Here is a 21,999-nt window from a genome sequence, read left to right on the forward strand (position 1 = left end):
CGCATTGTTTTAAGTGTGAGAGTGGCAACTGTGCCATGCAGACTTGTAAATTTGTAAAACCTGACCCCTGGTATTCTTGAACTAAGAGCACAGCGCTTCCATCTCTGTATGGTATTTTAGGTCGTCTTCCCCCTGTGATTCTGGTAATGAAACACTAAATCTCTGATGTTGGTGGGGGAGGTCTAACACGCTAACTTGTATTGTTGTTGTAGTGTTTTAATCCAAAATACTGTTTGCTTGATGATCGAAGCGACTGACATGAGGATGAAACAAATGGCAGTCTTTGTTTTCACCTCAAATTTAATTTCAGTCCTCTTTCTTGATGGCTGAGTCGGCTTTTCAGAGGATCTTGCTATGTGTCAGTTACTGGTTTTGATGAGCAAAGAGTGATGTATTTTATGTATTTCTTAGGGAGAATCTGTAATGACTTTCAGGCTTTGTCTGAATTGCATCAAATGAAGCGGTCTTTGTCCATGCTGATTAGAGTCAGCATTATGAAACAAATTATTCTACCATCCTCTTATCCAGTGTTTTTTTCCCAATGCTTCTGGGCTATTTTGTGTCAAAGGTTTCTGGATCCTCTTAGGTTTTACCTAAGTTTGTTAAAACTGATTTTCTGTGGTATTTGTTGCAGCACAGTTCTTTTGCAAGCTTAGAAAAGTTTGTGAAGACTAGATGAGATCCTTTTTCTTTTCAGGGGTTAGAACCGTCACTGAATTTTGCCAGGTAATGTCTTGAAAAAGAAGCTTACTCACCCATGCCATGTACAAGCACAAATAAATGATGTTTATAGAATAGCATCCATTAGACCAACTGAAAAATAATAGACTTTATGGGCAGCCTGACATAAGACCCTTACAGCTGAAAAGCTGTGTGCTGTATTTTTCAGCACCTTTTTCACCGAGCAGAGAGCATCCAGCGCAGTCACTAACAGGGACAGCAGATACTACAAGAGAAAAGTTGCATTTTGAGTGAGGTGGTGTCTTTGGCTCTCATCCCAAAGGATTAGAGAGCCCACGCTTAGGTGAGGTGGGCAGCAGAGAGTCAGGTCAGCAGGATCATTTTTGGAGAACTTTGGCATGTTTGACTCTCAGCCGTAGTAGGCCAACTGGATGTGGACTTGTGGGCCTTATGACTCAGTCTGAATGAGCTGATCCACTCAAATGTGTGAATTCTACCTCATTGTCACATTCTGCTTTGGCCCCCAAAAAGATGACTGACTCAGTCATTTTATTCCTCATATTGTATGATTTGTGGAGCAAGGCACACCAAGTTCCCAGAGACCTAACCATGTAGAGAGGTGGCTTTCAGCTGCTTGCAAGAACTTGGGTTTTCTACTGAGCTCAGAGAGAAGGAAGAGAAAGTTCTTCACCTGGACGTGAAACATGTTTGTTAGTTCCTGGATTACTAATTGGGTAAAAACCCAACCAAACAAAACCCCCTCTGATAACTAAGTTTTGCAGTCATTTTCCATGTAGTGACCCTATAACTAAACTGGAGATATTTTCCATGCTTAGGAAGGAATTGAAGGTTATTTTAGCTTCTACTGGAATTCCATGCTTATTTTCATACACGCCTTTATAAATACAGAGCTGTACTTACGGTAGATAGTATGTCCTAAAAAGCTGTCAATGCTGTCATTACACATTGCAAAACAGAATTGAAAGACTGGAATTTTCAGTTTCACCTAAGAGTTCTAGATATCCACCGCCTCCTGCAATTCAATTCAAGTGCCATATTCTGTTTTAAAAATCTAGCTCCAAAGGAGTTGTATCACTACATTGTGATACGGAAGTGGCGCTCTCAGTTTCAGCTAACAAAAGCTGTTTGTGTTTACGTTTTTCTTCCTCCACTGACTTTTTTCAAATCATTAAAAACTTCTTCAACATAAAGGCTCTGATGTGAACACTCATTTAGAACTTAAATAATGGTGAAAAATGGCCAAAACCATCTAATTTTTTTTTAAACCCATTTCTATTTTGTGGTTGCCTCACTTCTCACTAAATTAAATTCCTTAACTAGATCTTGAGAAGAGCTTTGTCAATATACTTTTGACAACTCAAATAGAGTCTAGATGACAGAGGCCTGGTTTTCTCCCACAGATGTGCCATTTTATTCTTTTCATAAAATATTTAATGCTGTTGTAAGTAGTAATTTTAAGTAGTTCAGCTGGTATGGAAGCTTATTGGTCTGCAATTACCCACAGACACATTTCTTTTAAGGTGGATGTAAAATACTAATTGCAAACGTCTGTGCTCTTGCTTTATCAGCAGGGAAGCCAATTCATTCTTGAGCTTTTCCAAACTGCTGCTCCCTGCTGACTTGTCGGTCTCTGTCACTCACTGCCTGCCAGTCCCCGCGTTGTCCGCTGTCTGTAACTGTGACCTGGAGTACTGGAGAGACCAGACCTGGGTGTGATGAAGATCAATGAAAAGTAATCTTTCTATATGGTGTTCCTTTATTTATTTACATGACAATGTACTGGCTCAAGCCAGAGATTCACGTACCCCGGTATCCTGTCTCCCGTAGTATATAGCCAGTGCCAGGGCAATCCTGTACTGATACTACCCTCAGTAATAATGGGTACTAACAGCTATAGTAAAACCTTTCTCTTCCTAATTGGGCTGTAATTCAGAAAAATGAAAATGGGAAAGTAAAAGCTTTTTGTCTACCTTTCAAGAGAGCATCCTCAGATACATCAGAAGTAAGATACAGCCTGGCAATTTTAGAAAATTTTGTGACTTGGCTTTTCTCCTTTCTGTCTGGTTTTTTTTTTTTTTTTTTCCTCCCCCAAAGATACAAGAGGTTTCGAGTTGTAAAACTTGAAATAGTGTTCAAGGTACGAGCAGTATTCTGTTCAAGTTACAATTCCTACTTGTTCAAACTCTGTGTAGCTTAAACAGGCACACATTATTTTTAAATGATCTGTTACTGCTAGTTAAAACCTGCCCTTTGGTTTGTGTTCTGTGTGGCTTTGTCGTTTTCAATACTCTCTTCCTTCGTTTGTTTCAGCGCCTGCCACATTAGCAGATGGGTATACAGAATGGAACTTTGTTGTATAAAAGCACTTAAGAAGGGATGGTTGTCATATCAAGCATCTGAAACCCCCGAGCTTCTCGTTGTATGGTATTAGTACAAAAAGGCTTCCTGGTAACATTGACAGACAGGAAACTCAACAGATTTTTAAAGCTCTTGAAAATAGTCACAAACCTTGGTTTTGTCTGGCTGAATGCTGGAAATGAAGACTTTCAGAGACTAACTTGTCAATCCTGGCTTTGTAAACTGGTCTGGTGACCTACAACAGTTTAAAAAAAAAAAAAAAAAAAAAGAAATCAAAAGACCGGATTAATTATTTCAGTAAATCACAAGAAGCACTCAGATGGGATGGGCCACCAAAGCCATGCAAGAGAGCTGTAAGAAAAGCGGTTCTACAGTCCTGTTATGAAACCTACACAGCAGTAAATGTGGAACGTAAATAAATGAATTAGTATTTTTAGTTCTGAAATTGTGCAGCAAGAGATGAGAGTCAAATTTGATTTAGTTGTAGAGTTAATACATGAAGATGGACCTGCTATTTGAGGTGGGACTGTTTGTTGAGGGGTAAGAAAAGGATTTCCATGCATTTTACCTCCATGCTGAATTGTGTTTTCAAGTTCATGTAATGCTTCGTGATCAATGATCCTTGAGGAACTGACACAAGCACTTACACTACAAGCCGTATGACAAAAGCTAGTTATGGGTTCATCATGTTCAAAAGCAGGATTAATCCTTACAGCATTTTCTGAATTGCAGCTGTTGAGAGTAGGACTTCTACAATGCAGAACATTTTTGTTTAGATAAGATTTTAAATTGCAAAATTAAAAAAGGAATATTTTGAAATGTGAAGAAAAAGATCATGAGCAGCTTACTGCAAATCAGAGTTTCTTTTGCTTTTTCTTCTTAACTTAATAATTAAAATGATGAGGAGAAAAACAAGGCTTAGTAAGCCAAGAATGAGAGGTTTAAAAGTGAAGGGTTGTATGGGTTCTGGAGCAAATTTTGCACAGCGCTGTCCGTGGTAAAGCTCGTGTCTACGTACAGGGCATCTAAAATAGGGAGAGGAAGAGAAAAATGTACAGAACTTGAAGGCAGAAAATATGGAGTACCTCAAATGAAAACAAAGGAAAATCTGCATTTAAATACAAGCACAGTATTCCCAGTACAATTAATTGTTACATGTCTGTATGAAATAATGTGATTGATAATAGATGAAAGATAATATTCTTAGATTCAGGAGTGTTAAATAAAGAGACATATTTTTTGCCAACCTATTAATTTTAAGGAAATTAATGCATTTGGAACATCTCTGACAAATTTCTGGCCCCACAGGTGAAGTTGAAATAACATTTGTATCTGAGTAGCAAGTTCTGAAATAAGAGTTTTACTGCAAATAGCTCCCTTTAAAGCAAGGGAGAAGATTGCCATATTTTATATGAGAACACAGGGGTTCTAGTTAGTGGAAAAACTAGCGTGGTTCCAAGTAAATTCACAAGCAAACCAAGTGCCTGACTAAAGCAAATAATAGGCCATAATTGTCTCTCTGCAGACTGTACAAGTTTGCACGAACTGTCAGTATAAGACTGGTCTTAAGTTTGTTTGAACTTGCTAGAATTCACAAAAAGTTTCATTTATTAATACTTGTATCATTCCAAATGATGATTTGGTTATTACTGTACATCAAATGGGGGCTTTTCTGAAATGGAAAGGTGTTATTTTCCTTAGTGCGTTGGTCTTGGAGGAGTAGGCTGTATACCCTTTGGTACTTTGGTAAAGTTTTGAGAGGACCTCATTAGCTCACAGGCTGATTTCTAGTACAAAATACAGCAGCTGCACTACTGCGACTCTGCAAATCAGGAATTCAGCAGTAACTGCAGTGAATTCAACATAATCTTCTGTTATCATTTCTGTGACGCCCACTGCAGAAAATGAATTATGTCAGTTATGTTGTTAGAGTGAAATTATCGTATGAATAATTTGCTCAGTAGTTAGTCTTATTTTTTTGACATTAATGCTAAGTATGCTAAAAGATGTATCATCAACCTAGTAAAGTCAATATTAAGAGACAATAAACAAGTGCAAGAATTGTAACTTGTCTCTTGCTTATACACGTGGCTGGTGAACTACTGTGTGCCAGTCTAGTATGCAGTTTCACATAATGCTCTGGATAGTCTAGTCTTACAGTGGGAAGAAACTTGATTCTTTTTAAGAGAGAATTAAGACGTTCAAGTACTGTGGTAGTTCTCATTATTGGCTTAACATCATTTCATGTAAAAATCCTTATGGAATGTGTTTGCAGTTAGGAGGAGCTGCTAATCTTCAAGTCTTTCCCAGAAAGCCCTGAAAGCAGCCTTCATGTGCTTTATTGGGTGGTCTGGAATCAGAATAGTGCTCATAGGTGTGTTTATAAGAATATGGATATCCTTTTTAATACATCTTAGAAAAATGGAATTTCTTGAAATACTACTATGTAATCAATAGCAAAACCATGAATGTGGTGTTTCATTTTTCCAAGATGTATTTGGAAATCTGAAAAGAATGCATTGTTTTGTATGTCTTATCTCTGCCAGTGATGCTGAATTTCTAATAATTTTCTAAAGCATCCCTAAAAAATACCTAGATCATGATGTTCTGTGTGTACTAACAGGCAGAAATGGATTCCTCCGTAATGAGACTATTCATACCAAAGAAGGGTATTGCAGTGTAGCTTAGAGCATCTGAATGTTGAGGTCGTGGCTTATTAGCACAGTCTGTGCTGTCGAAAAGTATATACTCAGCCCTGCTTGTTCATGCAATAGACATACCAGGGGTCTGTTACCAGAATTCATGTTAAGCACCATTTATTTACCTGCAGACAGCTCCTCTTCCTGGAACTAACTCGCATTTCCCACCATTGACGCAAAGATGCGGTTCCAGCTCACACAGGCTCCGACAGGGTAATCCGTCTTGGCTTGCGTAACCAGGTTTACAAAGGCAGTCAGCCTCTTTTGTCCACTCGTTCATTATGCATTCCGAAAACTCGTCACATGCCATGAATTTGCACGGGTCTGCCTGATCAGCTGTAAAGGATGGGTAAATCATTAATTGATGCATTACCCCAAAGTAACTTGGCAGGCTTTGTGGCAGCTAGAGAAAACAATTCACATTTACTGGCCAGCTACTTGTGCATGTTAATAGGAGGATGTAGTCTAGCGTAAAAGGACACGCATCCTTCTTTCTGTAGATGACACAGCAAGCACGCAAGCTTCTATTTACTTCTACGTTTGTTTACCCCATCACTATTTGGCTGTGATTTTATTTTCATGTCGCTGACAAGGATTTTCACATTTGTATATTTTTGTCCTTTTTTTACTGTAATTGCTAGTTTTATACTCATGGATGCTATGCTACAGCCTTGCATGTGTGTAAGAAATCGTTCTGGCTGTAATGATCTTAAACACATAATTTAGGACATGACAAGGGGAGGGAATTAAGTTATTGAATATTGCAGAGTACTATGAGGGCTGCAACCTAGAAATATTGGCATGGTCTAGAGAAAATACGTGCTTGCAAGTGTTTTGGATTATTTTTTTTTAAGTGATATGTTAGCATTGGGAAAACTTGCTGGGGTTTTTTGTTTGTTTTTTTTTTTTTTTATTTTATTTTATTTTTAAATATTATGAAGGGATGCCTCTGTGATACTAAGGGAAGCTGAGCCTGCTGATGTTCATAGGAAGGCCGGAATCAGAGGCAGCTTGAAGTCCTAACATCTCCTGTCACACAAGTCTACTTCTCCTTTCCCATTCTCTGCTTACTGGAAATGAAAAAGGAGGCATTTTAACCCAGTGCTCCACCCAGCTTGTGCTGATGGGGTGGTGAGGAGGAGGGCTGCATCCCCCAGTCTTGTCTCATGGAGGCAGTTTACTGTGTACTGCGGCGTAAAGCCCTTAGGAGGCAAAAGATGAGAAGCAGACCAGGGGATACAAAGTCTGTTCTTGCCAGCAAACAGTTTCAATAAGGTGTGTGGAATCCAGAAAGGTTTCAAAAAAAATAATTACAAAAACAAGAAAAGAGAGCACAGAGAATGAAATGCGAGCAGATATACAGCTGTGAGCTGGACTATGTGGCCTTTTTTAGTTACGTGGGCTTAAAATTTCTTTAGAAGAAAAATCTATAGTTTAAAAAGAAGATTCATGTGGGATATTGCAGCTAGTACCTGTAGGTACTAACTAGGCTGAGAATTTTCTTCTGGAGCTGCTTCATGCTCCATACTAGATGCTCAGTAATACTAATTTCAATGAAAAATGAGCATTGCAGTCTTTATAGTAGTACTGGAAATATCAGACACACACTACGATATGCTTAACTGGTAAAAATTAATCCAGCAGAGCTGTTCACTTTTAACCCCTCTATAGTTCTATGGCTAGTTCCCTTTTTATTTTTTATTTTTTATTTATTTTTCTTATTTTAGACTAGTGAGTTTTAGCATGCTTAGTTTCCCTTCGCTATATGGGGATGTTGATTTGGGTCTGCTTTGCTCCTGGACTGTAAATGTATGTATGCATAAACTCTTAACAACTGGGCATCAAAGTAATGCAATGAATTACAAAGTAACTTTATTGCCAGGCAAACCCTTGCTTATGTGTAAAAAAAAAAAAACAAAACAAAAAAAACAACCCACCCCTAAAAATCCCCAAGTAAAAAAAAGTTCCGAGTACTGTGCTCTGGTCATTGATAATACTGATTGGAATTACAAAGTTTAGTCTCTAATGAAACAAAACCAGCTGGCAAATCAAAAGGGGATATTAATTCTTACAGATTCTTTTCTTATCCACACAGAATTGCACACCAAGCAAAACCAGAACACTTCTAAAGGAAAAATCGTTAATAAAAGAGTTTGTATGACTGAGTACTAGATTAAAACAGTAACAGCTGCATTAACTGCATGTCTCCTCTAAGTCTCTCCCCACTTCTGATGGTTACAGTTTGCCATTATAGGAGTGGAAATAAAAGTTGATACTGCTAGTAGAGAGACGCAGGCTGAAGCTGAAAGGTCTCAGCACGTTTCTATTTGACAAGCAGAGCTTGGCAGGAGCATTTCGCTGGGTTAGAGGGTCATTTTTTGGTGATAATGTTTCATTTTCCTTAATAAAGTGTTGGGCTACGTACCTGCCATACTTTGTCATCTTTTCTGTGTTTTCACTTTGTTTAGATTACAAAAATAATGCATGCAGGTATTTTAAAAGCCCACTAGGTTATTCTTTATGGTATTATTTACAACCAGTGCAGTCAGCCTTTTGCAGCTGCTGAGTCTTGATAGGTATTTTGGACTGTCAGTGCCTATCAGTGTTTCAATTTGGTATAACATTATTACCACTAGATGGCTCTTACTTTCACAATAAATAGGAATTTGCTCAAATTACCTTAATTTACTGAACAGTTTGGGGTTTTTTTTGTTTGTTATTTTTCTGAAGTGAAAAGACAGTAGGGCTCTGAAACACCTGTAGGGGAATATACTGGCTTTATAAACATAATTTCTTCTATTTTGACGTTTTGCTACTGTTTGTAAGCCTTGAAAGAATAGCTCTCTGCAAACTCATTGGGATAATTGTTTTCTTAAATTAATGTTGAAATACCACATCAGTAAAGCAACGAATATGGACGAAGATGAAAGATTTTTAAATTTTTCTGTGTTTGCGTTTTAGCAACCTTCTCATTTTAATTTTCATTTAATGAAAATTTACTACCAAAGCAGAGATGTGTGGCAGCCCAAAGTTCACTCTTTCTAGTGAACTCATTTAATACTTAATTCAGCAAAACATCAGTTTATCATGGCAGTATTTTTGAAAGTTTGAATACTGTGATTTTGTTAACTTTCTTTACCACGCACTACGTATGCTCTTAGTGGCCACAAGGAGATATGTAAAATGAAAACAGATTAGAAACTGCCTGTGTGTAGATGGATTTCTGTTCTGGAATTGCCAGAGATCTATACATAAAAAGACAGCTTAACCAAAACTGCTGAAGGCATCTGCATGCTAAGGTACTGGTAGCATTCTTCTCCACGCCAATGAGATTAAATTCAGCCCTGAAATAATTACGAGAACCTGAAAATAGATCCAGGCTTCAATTTTATAAAACAACGCAGTTTTTGAAAACTTTAAGCTTCTGACATTACAACAGTGTCCAGATACATTGTCACTGACTATCTAGGTGTTTAACAAAGACTACAGACTTATCTGAAAGGTATTAAATCAGGAGGGATTCTGGAATTACAAATCTATGGAGTGCTACTTATAGTCATGCTCTGGTCAGCGAGTATTTGTAGAATACAATTATTCCTACAAATTATCTCCTTCTGTCTAGAACTCTGTAGCCCTTTAAAAACAGGTTTAATGATGCTCTAAACTATGGTTTGCTTACAACACTGCGAAAACCATACTCAGGTGCAAGGTTTGCATAAGTCACTAAGTCACTCATGTAAACTGAGCGTTCCTAAACTGAGCATTCCTTCTACCTGTCTTCACCCAGCCCTTATTCTAGAGAGTTTTTAGTTTACTCTATTTGGCTCTGAAGAGCAGTCTGTGTACATGCACAGACCAACACCTGAACCCAGCATTTCATTATAGTGTGAAAATATGTCTGCAGATAATTTGCAACATCTTGGTTTTTCTTATTACTCCTGATCACTGGGAGGCTATTGCTAATATCGTTATTTCCACAACAGTAATACTTCTGAAGCTGTAACAATCTGGAAAAGATTATCTGCTTGGTTTTGGTTTTGCACATACATTAGTAATGCAATCTTACCTGGCTCAATATCCAGGGAATAGCTGTCGATCTCCAAATTGAGGTGTTGGGCTGCAGCATCACAGAAATCTTCCAAAACACAGTGTACTGCTTCTGTGATATTGTATGGCACTGTCCTGGCAAATTTCATTTTGCTGTTCACAATCACACTTCCGTTCCTGAAGTTAAGTATTTCCAGGTGCTTAAAACCTGTAAGGTTGGACTGAAGGTATGGAAGTAGCTGCAAAAGAGAAATTTGCCTTTATTTTAGCTTACTGGCAATGTCTACCCGCTATTAATTTCTCTTATAGTCACTTTTCATTATCAAGTACACACATCACACACTTATTTATCTGAATTTAATACAATTGTTAAACTCCGCCACTAAATTCACTTTTCTGTTTAGCACTATCTTCTTCAGGACTTTGGTGTCTTTCTCAATAATATATTGAGATGGATGGGCAGCAATTTCACCTGTAATGAAATGCACACCAGCTGGGGAGTTTATTCATCTGGAAGAGAAAAAAATCACCTCACTCCAAAGCCAACTTTAATTATTTTCAAACGTTCAATCCAGACAGGTTAGTCCATAGCATAATAGGCATGTTACTGAGCTGACCTGCTGCCCTATTGTACCCATGGAGAAAATCCGTATCTAATCATGGTCCCCCTGCTAAGCTATGATATATTTTAAAAGGCCTATTTTTAAATCCAGCATGTAGACACAAGCCTTAGATGTAATCAGCACTGCTATACTGTTGATGTGAATCTAAGAAAAAGCCAAATAAACTACATGCCAGGCATATATCTGGAGTCTCTTGAACAAGTAAAAACTTTCATCGCTGGCTGCATAAACTCTTTCTTCACACCCTGAGAGCATCCCAGGGTTATGGATCCTTTAAAAATACAGCTTATCAGACTGAATTGTAGTAGGGTCTGATATCGTTAAGATACCGTGCTCTTCAGTGGATTTCGTTAAACCGTGCCCAACTATTGCAAATGTTGTTCAAGTTGATTCTCACCCACCAATTGCATGAACTGTTGTTCTAGTGCTTTGTATTCTGTCGAACTCCTATTGAAGAGGTCATCAGAAAAGTGCATGTTGGTTACCCTCAGGCTGAAGAAAACTACTAGCTCTTTGCCTTTGGCTGCGGTTGTCATGGAGCTGGTAGTTACATACTTCAGCGTAGGAGCTGGGGTGGCTTCTGCAGGCTCGGTTGTCAGCACTGAGATATAACCGCTGCCGTGCTCCGCTTCCTCCAGTGCTGCTGTGCTCATCGCACCGACGTGATCTAACTCGGCAGCAATGTCCTGCACTCCTGTCCCGGTGCCATCGGGCGTAACGCTCTCAGAGGCGGGCACTGAGGAATCTGGGACTTCAGGGGACTGTTCGATGATCTCCGAAGGGCTGTAGGGCGGGCCGGTTGCCGCAGGCAGCGGTGCTCTTTGGTCTGATGGTAGCGCGTCTGTAATAACATCTTCAGGCTGCGCGGTAGAGAGATCACTTGAACCAATAAAGAAAGGCAACGTTTCGTAAGTGCTGGCTGTAACTAAAATGTCATCGCCTGATGATTCTGGTTCATCCATGATCTTAACTGCTGCAGAAAAACAGGGGAAAAACAAGTAGCTCTTTTGAAAGCAAGCATAACAAATATCAAGCATGGAAACAACATGTATGTTGTATTTCCATTGAAGCATTTTTTAAAAACAAGCTTTAACGCTATCAAAACATGAAAATGTTATTTCCATCACCAAGGAGGGGCTACTGGAATAAAACACCTCATCCACATGTTTAAGTGATGAGATTTCTGTGGGTGCTCTGTTTAAATAATAATTAGACTTGGTAAGTATTTCCTGAGCCATAGCAAAGCACATTCCTGTTCTGAAGGTACATAATCACACTGTCAGTTTATATTGACGGAAAGAGTAGATCACAGCTTTGAGCTGTCTGCTCGGATCAGTTGTATGCCAGAGTCATTCTGTTCCCCTCTGCGAGAGGTTAATGCTATTATTTGCCAGTAATCATAAAATGTGGTTAAGGAAAGCAGTACAGCCTCTTCAGATGCACATTCTGTCGATTTACCTAAAAGACAACAGCACCAGTGAAAACAAATTCAAACCTTAAGAAATCATCTGCTGCACCTGAAGCAGCCATTTGATCCAGATGCTGAACTTTTATGAGGTCCTCGGTGGGGCTTGGCGCGGATCTAGGATGTGTGATAGCTGTAGCTGAAATCCAAATCTAAAGCGGGATGAGTGAGACTCTTTGAATTTGGCTTGCAGCTACCCGGCCACGATGGCTTTACAGAAAATGCTGGCCTCCGAGAAACAGACATCTACCCAAGCTGACAACTTTGTCCTTTTCCAGTGAAATACTTGTGTGGGTTCTTCACACGGGACTTTTAGCAGCCCCCTGCAGGCAAAATCACTTATCAGCTGATGGTAAAGAAGTTTTCCTCCAACTGATGAACTGTTCCATTTCCTACGCACTAATTTCCTCCCAGTGGCTAATGAAAGTACTGAAGGAGAGCAAATTTTGCATTGGCAAAAACCTCAGCTGAAGGAGGTGGCAACTATTCTGTCCATGGCATAGGAGTTGCCCATGGATGTTCTTTGTGTCCCTTTCCATTTCCTTGCTTCCAGACAAATGAGGCCCAATTTTCTGCGTATTATATTGCTGGTTTTTAGGAACAAATGTACATTTTCAACAAAGAAAAGCTTAATATGAGACAGCTGTCTATTTTCTTGACAGTGTGAATTTAACAGCACGTACTAGCTCTTTGCTTCCTCCCTGCAGATACAATGCCTTGGTCTAATGAGGAGTATTTTCTATATAGCCATATATAGCCCCATTCTGCTAAACTGACCACATTTCTCAAAACAGCAAAGAGTTGTTCTAAGGCAAGGTACGTGGTTTTACTAGAATTAGATGCTTGAAAAGAATTTTCTCCCATCTAGTCATCACTTTGCATAAACTTATGTTAAGAGCTGATACATACATATTTTTTCCCCCTTTATCATTTATTATCTATGTTGTACTACCTGTATGGTGATTCAGCGATAGTAGGGTAAAAAAACCAGAACATGTGCTAATAAAATAAATTGATAGTATAAAAGTAATAAATAGTATAATATAAAAATATATAAAATTCATATATAAATAATAAATAGTACCAATAGTAATAAACTAAGTAAAACACATAATAGACTGACCAGTTGTTAAACTGTTGGAGTAGGTTGTGAGAGAGCTAGATTTACTTTTTGGTTTTGCTTCAAACTCCTCAGGAGTCTTAAGAGTATGCCTTTGTGTGGTGTTAATCTCACTTCTAGGAGACATTTAAAAGTGAGATGCATCCTCTAAGCCAGTCATCTTTCCTCCCTTTTTAGTCGAGAGAGACATTTATCTCACTTGAAGAAAACCATCCAAACATATGCTGGATCTTTTGAAGTGCCTGTATCTTTCTGTTGACTTCAGAACATACACAACGGATTTATGTAGGAGGCCTGGTTTTCCCCTTACACAGTTTCTGTTACCTAAATCAATCTCTTCAGCTCCTTGTAGCATTATTGAGGTTCACTGATTTCTCTGAGGTGCTCAAGTATTAGGCTGATAAGGACTATTAAAGTTTTTTGAAAAAGGGAAACACTTTCCGTTGTGTCGTAGTTGGACACTACCAGCAGGGCAGTGTGGTTCTAGCTCTGGTGAAGGGTCAGTGAATTTTACACTGGAATACCAGTAACATGGTGTTACTGGAGTGTTCCTCCTCCCACTCAGTTCTAAGGTTTTCCATATTACAAGTATTTCGCATGCCTTGGCTAAGGGAAGAACTAGATATTATTTTTTTTTGCCTGTTCTGTGGAGAAGTGAACTTCTAGAAACAATTTCCAAAGGTAACCTGGATACTCTGAAGCAGAACTGCTCAGGTGAAGCAGCCTGGAAGGATCATGACTGCATCTGCTTCTATTTATGCAGTCACTGCATCAGTAAGTACCACAAATGTTATTCTGTTACAAATAAACCCACCTGAAAGCACAGTGTATTTTAAGACTGTTTTTAACAGGTATTGAGTAACAGATGCTAACACTGTATTTCAGCAAGGTGCTGAGGAGTATCAGGCAAATTCTTGCTAGAGCAGAGTCTGTCACAGCAGCAGTACGTGTCCTCATAGCTATACATGAAAAAGCATTCTAGAAACTAGATGTGGACTATTCTGGCAGGGGTAATAAGGGAAAGGACACCTTCCACAGTTGCTGCTTTTTGGATGCACAAAATATTGCAAGTTTGTAAGGCAACTGCCTTGCAAGATGCTCCCCCTCTTTGGAAGACCAGGTTATTAGCTCCAGTTTGTTACGTGTTTTTGCAGGATTCCTCTGTTATCTTGTAGCTCAAAGTAGAGCAGTCATCAAAGGCAGTTCGCAAACTGCCCTGGACAGCTGGTGTTGCTGGACAAACATTTTGGTATACTTTGGCGCATTGGAACAAATCAGTAGGAGGTGGGTGCTGCCAGGTTTTTCCGGAGACCAGGTTTTAAGGGAGGCAACTGCAATGCAGTGGCATGGCACAAGGGGTGCCTATTTTGCCCGTAACACTAGCTGGCCGATGGTAAGTTATTGAAGATCACTCATCTCTGCCAATATTTAGTATCCCTTTCCCGCATTAGAGAAGGCAAATTTTTATAGCCATTTTTGTTGCCTTCAACTGCATGCATGAAAACATCTTCCCCCAAGTGCCTCATTTTAACTGGCAGAATATTTGGAAAACAGAATGATTTAGATGACAAAACTTCCCACTTGGTAAGAGACTATATTTCACCTATTTTGGATTTGATATTTAGGGTTGAGTTCTAATCCCACATTTATCAGCAGTGAAGTCACTGAAATCAATGGAACCATGGTAGCATAAAACCTGAGCAAGTGAGATCAGGATATTTGGATTTGCCCTGAGGATCAGGAGCGGCCAGTCCTATGGCCCTTAGAGGAAAAGCTTTCTGCCAGATTATAAAATAGTTCCTTACCTTTCACATGATGAGATCCTGCCACCTCCCTCCCACATCCCTAGCGGCTGTTCATGACCGAAGTGTACAAAATAACAAGCAAACTTAGAGTACTGGTGATTCTGGAAAAGACTCTGAAATACGCTGCTAATATGAAGCATCTCTGTTGGATGGGATGCAGAAAAAACACAGGTGCTGCATTCTACTTTACTGCAAGCCAGACTGTCGTGATCTGGAAGCACAACGGGACCATGATGTGGGTGCAGCAAATTCCCATTTAAACTAATTGTACAGTCTCCTTTTATCTGTTGTGATATGTAATTTGGTCTGTTGTGATATGTAATTCGCACTGCTGACAGTATAATACAAGGGCTACGGTCCCAGTCCCTACAGCCCTAGAGAGTAACCAAAAGAGAATAAAAAAGTAAGTAAGTGCTGTATGGAACTGGGGTTGTGCATGCAGGATGTAACACCAAACGCTGCACCACAGCTTGATGCCCCTAATGCTTCATTGAGAACTTGAGGTGCTTTTCTCTTGCCATGTCCTTGTGTTTCTTGTGTAATCAAGGATATGGACAGATTAGAAAAACAAAGCCTAGTGGTGTTCTCTGTTTACAAAGCTCTTGCTGTTACTTGTTACGCTGATAAGGAGTGAGAGTCACTTATTAGTTAAGGGAACTCAGAACAGATTTCTTAGCATTAGTGCCTGAGGCATTAATGCAGGATGATCTACTGATGGGATGAACCTGCAGCTCCACAGAGCAACCTTCTCTCAGCATGACAACAAACACTCAAGCGTATGATCGCGATGGCATTTGTTAGGCAGATTGTATTTTAGAAAGAGGTAAGTACAAGAGAAAAAAAGAACTGAAATGGCTTTGAAATTGCAGCAAGTATGAAGCAGAATAACCATACATATAGTATACATTAGGCATACAGCTGTGTATATGTTTGTGTATATATATATATATGGTTATACAGAGACTATAACGGTCTTCTGACATCCTCTTATTGCAAGCAAAGTAACTTAAAAGGCCTTGAGGGCATACCAAGATGATCTCTGTGCATGTATCACCTGTTTTCATAAGCTGCCAAGTGTTATTTATCAGTCACTGTCTCTCCAGCTGAGACAGACAGTGACTGACTACAGAGGTGGTGTTAGTCCCTTGCAGTGTGAAAGGAAACAGGCTCACCTTAAAGGCTGCTGAGTGCTTACTGAACCACAGTACCAGTCCTGAACCCAGGGATTACTGGCCCCTTCTGCTGGTTGCACTTTGTCTAACCCCTGTCATGTTACTGCTGCAAGACATGCCTACACAAGAGACATGTTGAAATCAGCAGTAAAATGATCTGCAACTGGTTTTGCCAAGCTTTTCCACTGTCTATATGAGCCTTTGATAAAAATCAACCCTAAGGAGCTAAAAACTATGGATGAAACAAAGAGGACCTAGATATTTGGGATGAAAAAACCCCACCTTTGCATTTAAAATATTGCTTTTATATATAAAACCAATATATATTGGTTTTCAGACTAGATATAAAGAAGAATTTTTTTACAATGAGGGTATTGAATCACTGGAAGAGGTTGCCCAGAGAGGTGGCAGATGCTCCATCCCTGGAAACGTTCCAGGTCAGGCTGGACGGGGCTCTGAGCAACCTGATCTGGTTGAAGATGTCCCTGCTCACTGCAGGGGGTTGGACTGGGTGACCTTTAAAGGCCCCTTCCAACCCAAACCGTTCTATGATGATTCTATGATTCTATAAGCGCGTATATATATAGAAATAATTTTGAAATGGAACACAAAATGCACTTAAACTGGTTCATCATAAAGCAATTATTTGTAATACTTCACCCAGTTTGCCTTGTAGATGAGATTTTTACAGCAGAAGGCTAGAAAAAACACAGGCAATTATTTTATGAAACCTCTAAAAGCACAACCACTGAAGAATTAGATATTCTTAGCTCAGCATATTTCATTTCAGCACACAGTTTGGTCTACAACACTATCATTCAGGTGTAGGAAACCTGCAGAGAGCACGAAATAAGATGCTGAACTCAAATATAACCCCAGAGTAACGATATTGAAGGTTAAAAAATGGCGTGGAATTAAAAACTGCTGTCAGCAATAAAAAACTCAACTCTAACTCTCAGCCACCACTTACCCTCCCACAAAGATATTTACTCAACTCTCCAGATGTTTTTTTGTATTACATGGACAAGGCAGGACAATCTTGTACTGAGAAGAGTTTTATATCTAAAATTAAACTGCTCTTGGCAAAGATGTGTAAACACTAAATTAGTAGGCAATTTCCTGGGCGCATTGCTATATTAAATCTTTGTAAAAAGAGTGCTGCATGCAGGCATGTATTCCCAACTGAGGGAGTAAAATACATAGATTTGACTTATCAGAAAAAATCAACTGCCATTTCAACAACTTTATTTTAGGTATCTAATTAGTTTGTCCTCTTCTATTTTTTTAAGTGAGGGAAACCCTCCTAATTGACCATGAATAAGGAATTATTGTTCAAGAAAGGTCAAATTGTCATGAAAATTTTTTCTAGTAGGTTTGCATTAATAAGCAGATGCAGAAAGTTATACATTAAGAGGGTCTGGCATTTAATTTCATTCATGAGCTTAATAAGCACTGACATTGCCTATTGGCAATGCATGAATTTTCCAAGTCCACTGGCAGATATTGTTCTGTATATGAAAGTTACAGTATTGCAATGTACATGTATGTATTTGTATATATGCTGGCTGAAGAAAATAACAAAGGAAAAAAGTGTGCAATTAAGAGGTTGGTCTGTAATGCAGGGTAAGAATCTCTTTATGGGCAGCTCTGCTGATATAAATACCAGATGGATTGCTACAGCAAGTAGCTGGATTCAAATCTATGTATTTTGTTGGTGCCTGAAATGCCACAAAATCCCTGGATGCAGGACTGTTGTATACAAGAAAATCGATAGTGCCGAATTTGTGCTTGAGGTCTTTCATTTTTAACTAGGGCACAAGTAAGATGAGGATTAAGAGAATTAAGGGAAGAGGATCATTAACCTAACATGTCACAACAAATGTCTTGCAGCACATAATTACTGATTAAGTTTGCCTTTTTAACTGTAAGGCCAAGCCATAAAAGCCAGAATGATCTATGGCTGTCATTCTGTCTGTCTATATGAACTCCTCAGAAGCCAGGTCCAGTGTCCAGTGTAACCAACAGAACCCCTTCTCCACTGACTTCAGTGAACCTCATTTCACTGGGAGCAAACCCCATCTCTTCACCATCTCCAGTCCTAAAAATTCTTGTAGCTCTTGACTTTTCCTCTTTAGCACCCTGGCTGAAAATTTTTGAGTAGTCTAATTTTTCACAGAGCAGCCTGATAGCCGCGGCTCTAGCCCCAGTACCACATAGTTCCCTGCGTAACTTAAGAAGCCTTCAGTTTATTCTGAAAATTTTCATACTTTGCAGCTGTGCTTCATCATCATGTTCTCACCACCAAAGATGCAAATGAATGTCATTCGGACATGATGTCACAAGGGGAGTATTTTGTACTCCAATAACATACTACTTAGTGATGATAATCATGTCTCATTACACTCAGAACAATTCAGTTCTACCTTACACTCTGAAAACTAAGAGGATAACATAAAATTTGCAAAATCAAGACCTGAAAAGCTAAACCACCGCAAAATTCAGGGTGTTGAGTAACTACAATTTACTAATCTTGTGTATGTTCATTATGAAAAAAATCTTCCAAGGCTGCTTCTTTAGTTGGGTTCCACACACTGGCATCTGTTTGGTTACAACTGGACAATCTGGACAACCTCATTTTACTGACTTTCATGCTTAGCTGAGTAATTTGACCAAGTCAACAGACTGTGTGTGTGATCTGGAACATGTCTGCTCCCAAACAGAGTTATGACATGGACCTCATCTCACTTTGGGATGTTTACCATGATTGCTCTCTTTAGATGTCAGTAGTATTATATACTTCTGCAATGACTGAAGAAACAACTTAAAAGCAAAGAATTCTTCCCTTGTTCTTCAAAGATGCATAAAGATTTAGAGTAAATCAGGGCCAAGCCCTGACTACTGCTACTTCCATATAGAGAAAGAATTCCCTTTATGGAATGTCTAAGGGTTAATATTTTCATTGAGCCGTCTCTGCTTGGGAAATGAAAGCTCCCTTAGCTTTCATGGAAGTCAGTCAGTAGCAAAAGACAGTCACATATGCATTTAGCAATTTCATGTGTTTGGTCACTGTACCTGTAAGTGTCCTCTGAAATATCAGTTTCTTGTGCTATTAAAAATTATTTTTTTCTTTGATTATAATTTTCACATGCATTGGCCAATGCATGGCTGAAAAATAGTAATTCAGCTTGTCATTTTCTGTCTCATTAAGGACTTTATTTACTTCAATTAGCTATCTGCTAATAGTTTTCTCATTAAAGCTTTTTGCATGTTTTTTGAATAAGGCCTTTTCTTCAATACTTTGAAATAATGCAATAAATATATTTGATATAAGATTTTTTAAAACTTTTTCGGCTTTAAAGTAGTCATTTAAGTGCAACAGGTGGAAATATAATAGATATACAATTAATTGGGCAGGCTTACTTTATAGACCTGGGCCAAATTCATGTACTGAGAGACTTGACCGTTAAATTTCAATGACTATCTTCAGCATTCTCATGTTTCAGCAGTTCTAGAGGATTAAGTGTTTCAGACACACGTAAGTACTTTGAACAATACAGGAATGTCCGGTCTTTAAAGCATCCCCAAAGCTCTGATAGCAGTGTTTGACTCATTTTGCACTGAAACTACGCAATGGAAGTACCTGCGGAAAAGAGACTGGATAGCAGTCAATGATAATCTGTTAAATCTGGGTCTGAACCATCATCCCACAACAACCACTCCACCGTCTTCAAGAGCTGCTGCACCTGGTTACGGTGACTGTTCTGTCTCTCTGAGTTAAGGTACGGAAAAGACACAGAAATATCCATTTGCCTCAGCACTCTTCTGAGTACAGCAGAAGAAAAGTCAGTATTTCCATATTAATTGCTTTAGGCAGTTAGCACTATTCACACTTGTAATTAAGGGATTAGAAAGTTGGATGTCGAGGCAATATTCCTGCATATTATAAGAATACTCTACAGACAGGTGTATAATTAGATACCTTGTATGGACAGTAGGTCAGTGGTATGTTATTTCCATAACATGACAAGTCACTTTTTACCATTTACAGAACCTGTACCTCATCAGCTACTGAGATTGCCAGATAAAATGACATACTAGTGCTCAAGCACTCTAAAAGTCAGTTTTCTGATTAAAGTCCTTGCTAAAGAAATTATTCAACTGAGATTAGAATACTCTTGTAAAGAAAGGGAATTAGTAAGTACATTTACAATGAAAACATGTTAAAAATACCAGAGGCTGCTGTGAATATTATTTATTTTATGCTATTTTGTATTGAAGTCTGCACTATTTGCTACCATAATAAAATAACATTAAAATATATCTTAAACAGGTAAGATACCATGCTAAACTGAGAAGTCTGGACTTGATTGGTATTCACATCAATGAATTAAATAGCGAAGCAAAACTGAGAAACAGTGAATTTGCAAATATGAATACATTTCTACAAAGGAATAGAATCAAAGATGAATAAGAAACATCTCGCTTAAAAGCATAGCTTCAGGAGGATTAACAGTTCTTATTCCTGTTGTTGACTGTTCTACAATTAAATTTGAAAAATTTTATTTCATGAGTTCAGAATAATGAAATCTGTGTGGAAATAACCTAAAGCTTTACAAACACCTGGAAACATAAAGAAGCATCCATTTAAATGTTGCAAATACTCCTGTGTGCCACTGTAACGATTTTGGAGCACCTCAAATGGAGAACCTGGAACACTGGTTTTGATTTATTTTACTTTAGAATGATTAGAAACAAAATCTGACAGTTTACAATACCTATCCTTCAGAATTGAAAGTACCCTCCAAATCCCTGCCCACTTTCTCTATTTTTCTCACCTGTGTGATAGGAAAAAAAAAAAAAAAAAGTAAATTTTTGGTAGGTGATGGGACCACCAGACAGTTTTGTGGTATTGAAGTTTATTAGTTTGCTAAATGGTAAAAACAAAATAGAAGTCACATGATATACATTCAAATAATATGTTGACCCAAGGACCTAAAAACAGAAAAGACAAACAAGAAATTAGAAAGTTAAAACCTGTGGCACTCTCAAAATCTTGTCATCAGATTAATAATTTAAGACTTGTCAAGAAAAATGAAAACACTGGATATGCTTTTTTTTTTTCCGTACTATATAGTCACTTGTATGTGAAAACCATGGAATTAATGGAATAAAAGTCACAGAATGAGGAGTATTTTGTTCTCGTAAACAGCTGTCCCCTGGATGTAGGTATTCTGATTTTTCTCATAGTTTTGAAATGGAACAAGTGACTGTCTGAGAGAGAGATGGGAGGAGATATTTAATTGGGAAGATCCTGCTGGTTTTACACTATGTTGCATTGTAAGAATACATTTCAATTTTAGTGATATTGATAATGACTTTGGGCCAGATGCCTTAGCGCTGACTTGGCTTGTTAAATCCATCCACCATGGTTGGATTCTGAATCTAAACAGCTCATAACAGCCAGAGCACTGTTGTCAGGGAGCAGGCAGTTTAAGTGTTAAACCCAGCAATAACTACACAATACAGCCTTTAGTTGTATGTTTGCTTTGATATTCCCTAAGAGACCTTCATATAACATTGGGAAGCAGAAGTCTTAAGACACAGGCTAGTTTCTCAAAAAAATTACATATAAATAAATATTTGGGATTGTTCTCACAAAAAACATTTGGATTAAGGTACATGGATTTCATTTAACTATTTAACTGTTGTTGAGTGGTGGTGATAATAGAAACATGAAACTTTATTTGTTACTGTAACAAAAAGAAAGATTAACTGCTCATAGAACTTACAGGTATAATGGAAAACTAAAACAAGGGAAAAATAACTAGTTAGCTGTCCACAATCTACCCTCCTCCCTCCACATGAAAGAAAATCTAAGTATAACTAATACTAACCTTCTTAGAATAGTTTAAAAAGCACTTGTCATTAAGAGGGGTGAAAACTGGATTGCAAGAAGAAAAAAATTTTTTTTTGTAACAGCAGCTGATGCTGTGTGTATTCTCTTCTGC

The 21,999-nt window shown here is 38.4% G+C and overlaps 1 protein-coding gene across 2 annotated transcripts in view; it reads right to left on the bottom strand.

Annotated features, from left to right (window-relative positions):
* IMPG1 (interphotoreceptor matrix proteoglycan 1) overlaps positions 1-21,999 on the bottom strand; it is a 65,154-nt gene that overhangs the window by 2,036 nt on the left and 41,119 nt on the right. The window contains exons 13-17 of one of the 2 annotated variants that reach the window (XM_049818150.1): positions 10,831-11,402; positions 9,826-10,045; positions 5,885-6,095; positions 3,909-4,085; positions 3,314-3,810 (exon numbers count right to left, since the gene is read on the bottom strand). In XM_049818150.1, coding sequence (XP_049674107.1) covers positions 3,429-3,810; positions 3,909-4,085; positions 5,885-6,095; positions 9,826-10,045; positions 10,831-11,402 — 1,562 coding nt within the window. In that variant the 3' untranslated portion in view covers positions 3,314-3,428. The other variant, XM_049818151.1, reaches the window with a different exon arrangement.

This window comes from Accipiter gentilis, chromosome 15 (assembly GCF_929443795.1).
Source record: "Accipiter gentilis chromosome 15, bAccGen1.1, whole genome shotgun sequence".
Taxonomy (NCBI): domain Eukaryota; kingdom Metazoa; phylum Chordata; class Aves; order Accipitriformes; family Accipitridae; genus Astur; species Astur gentilis.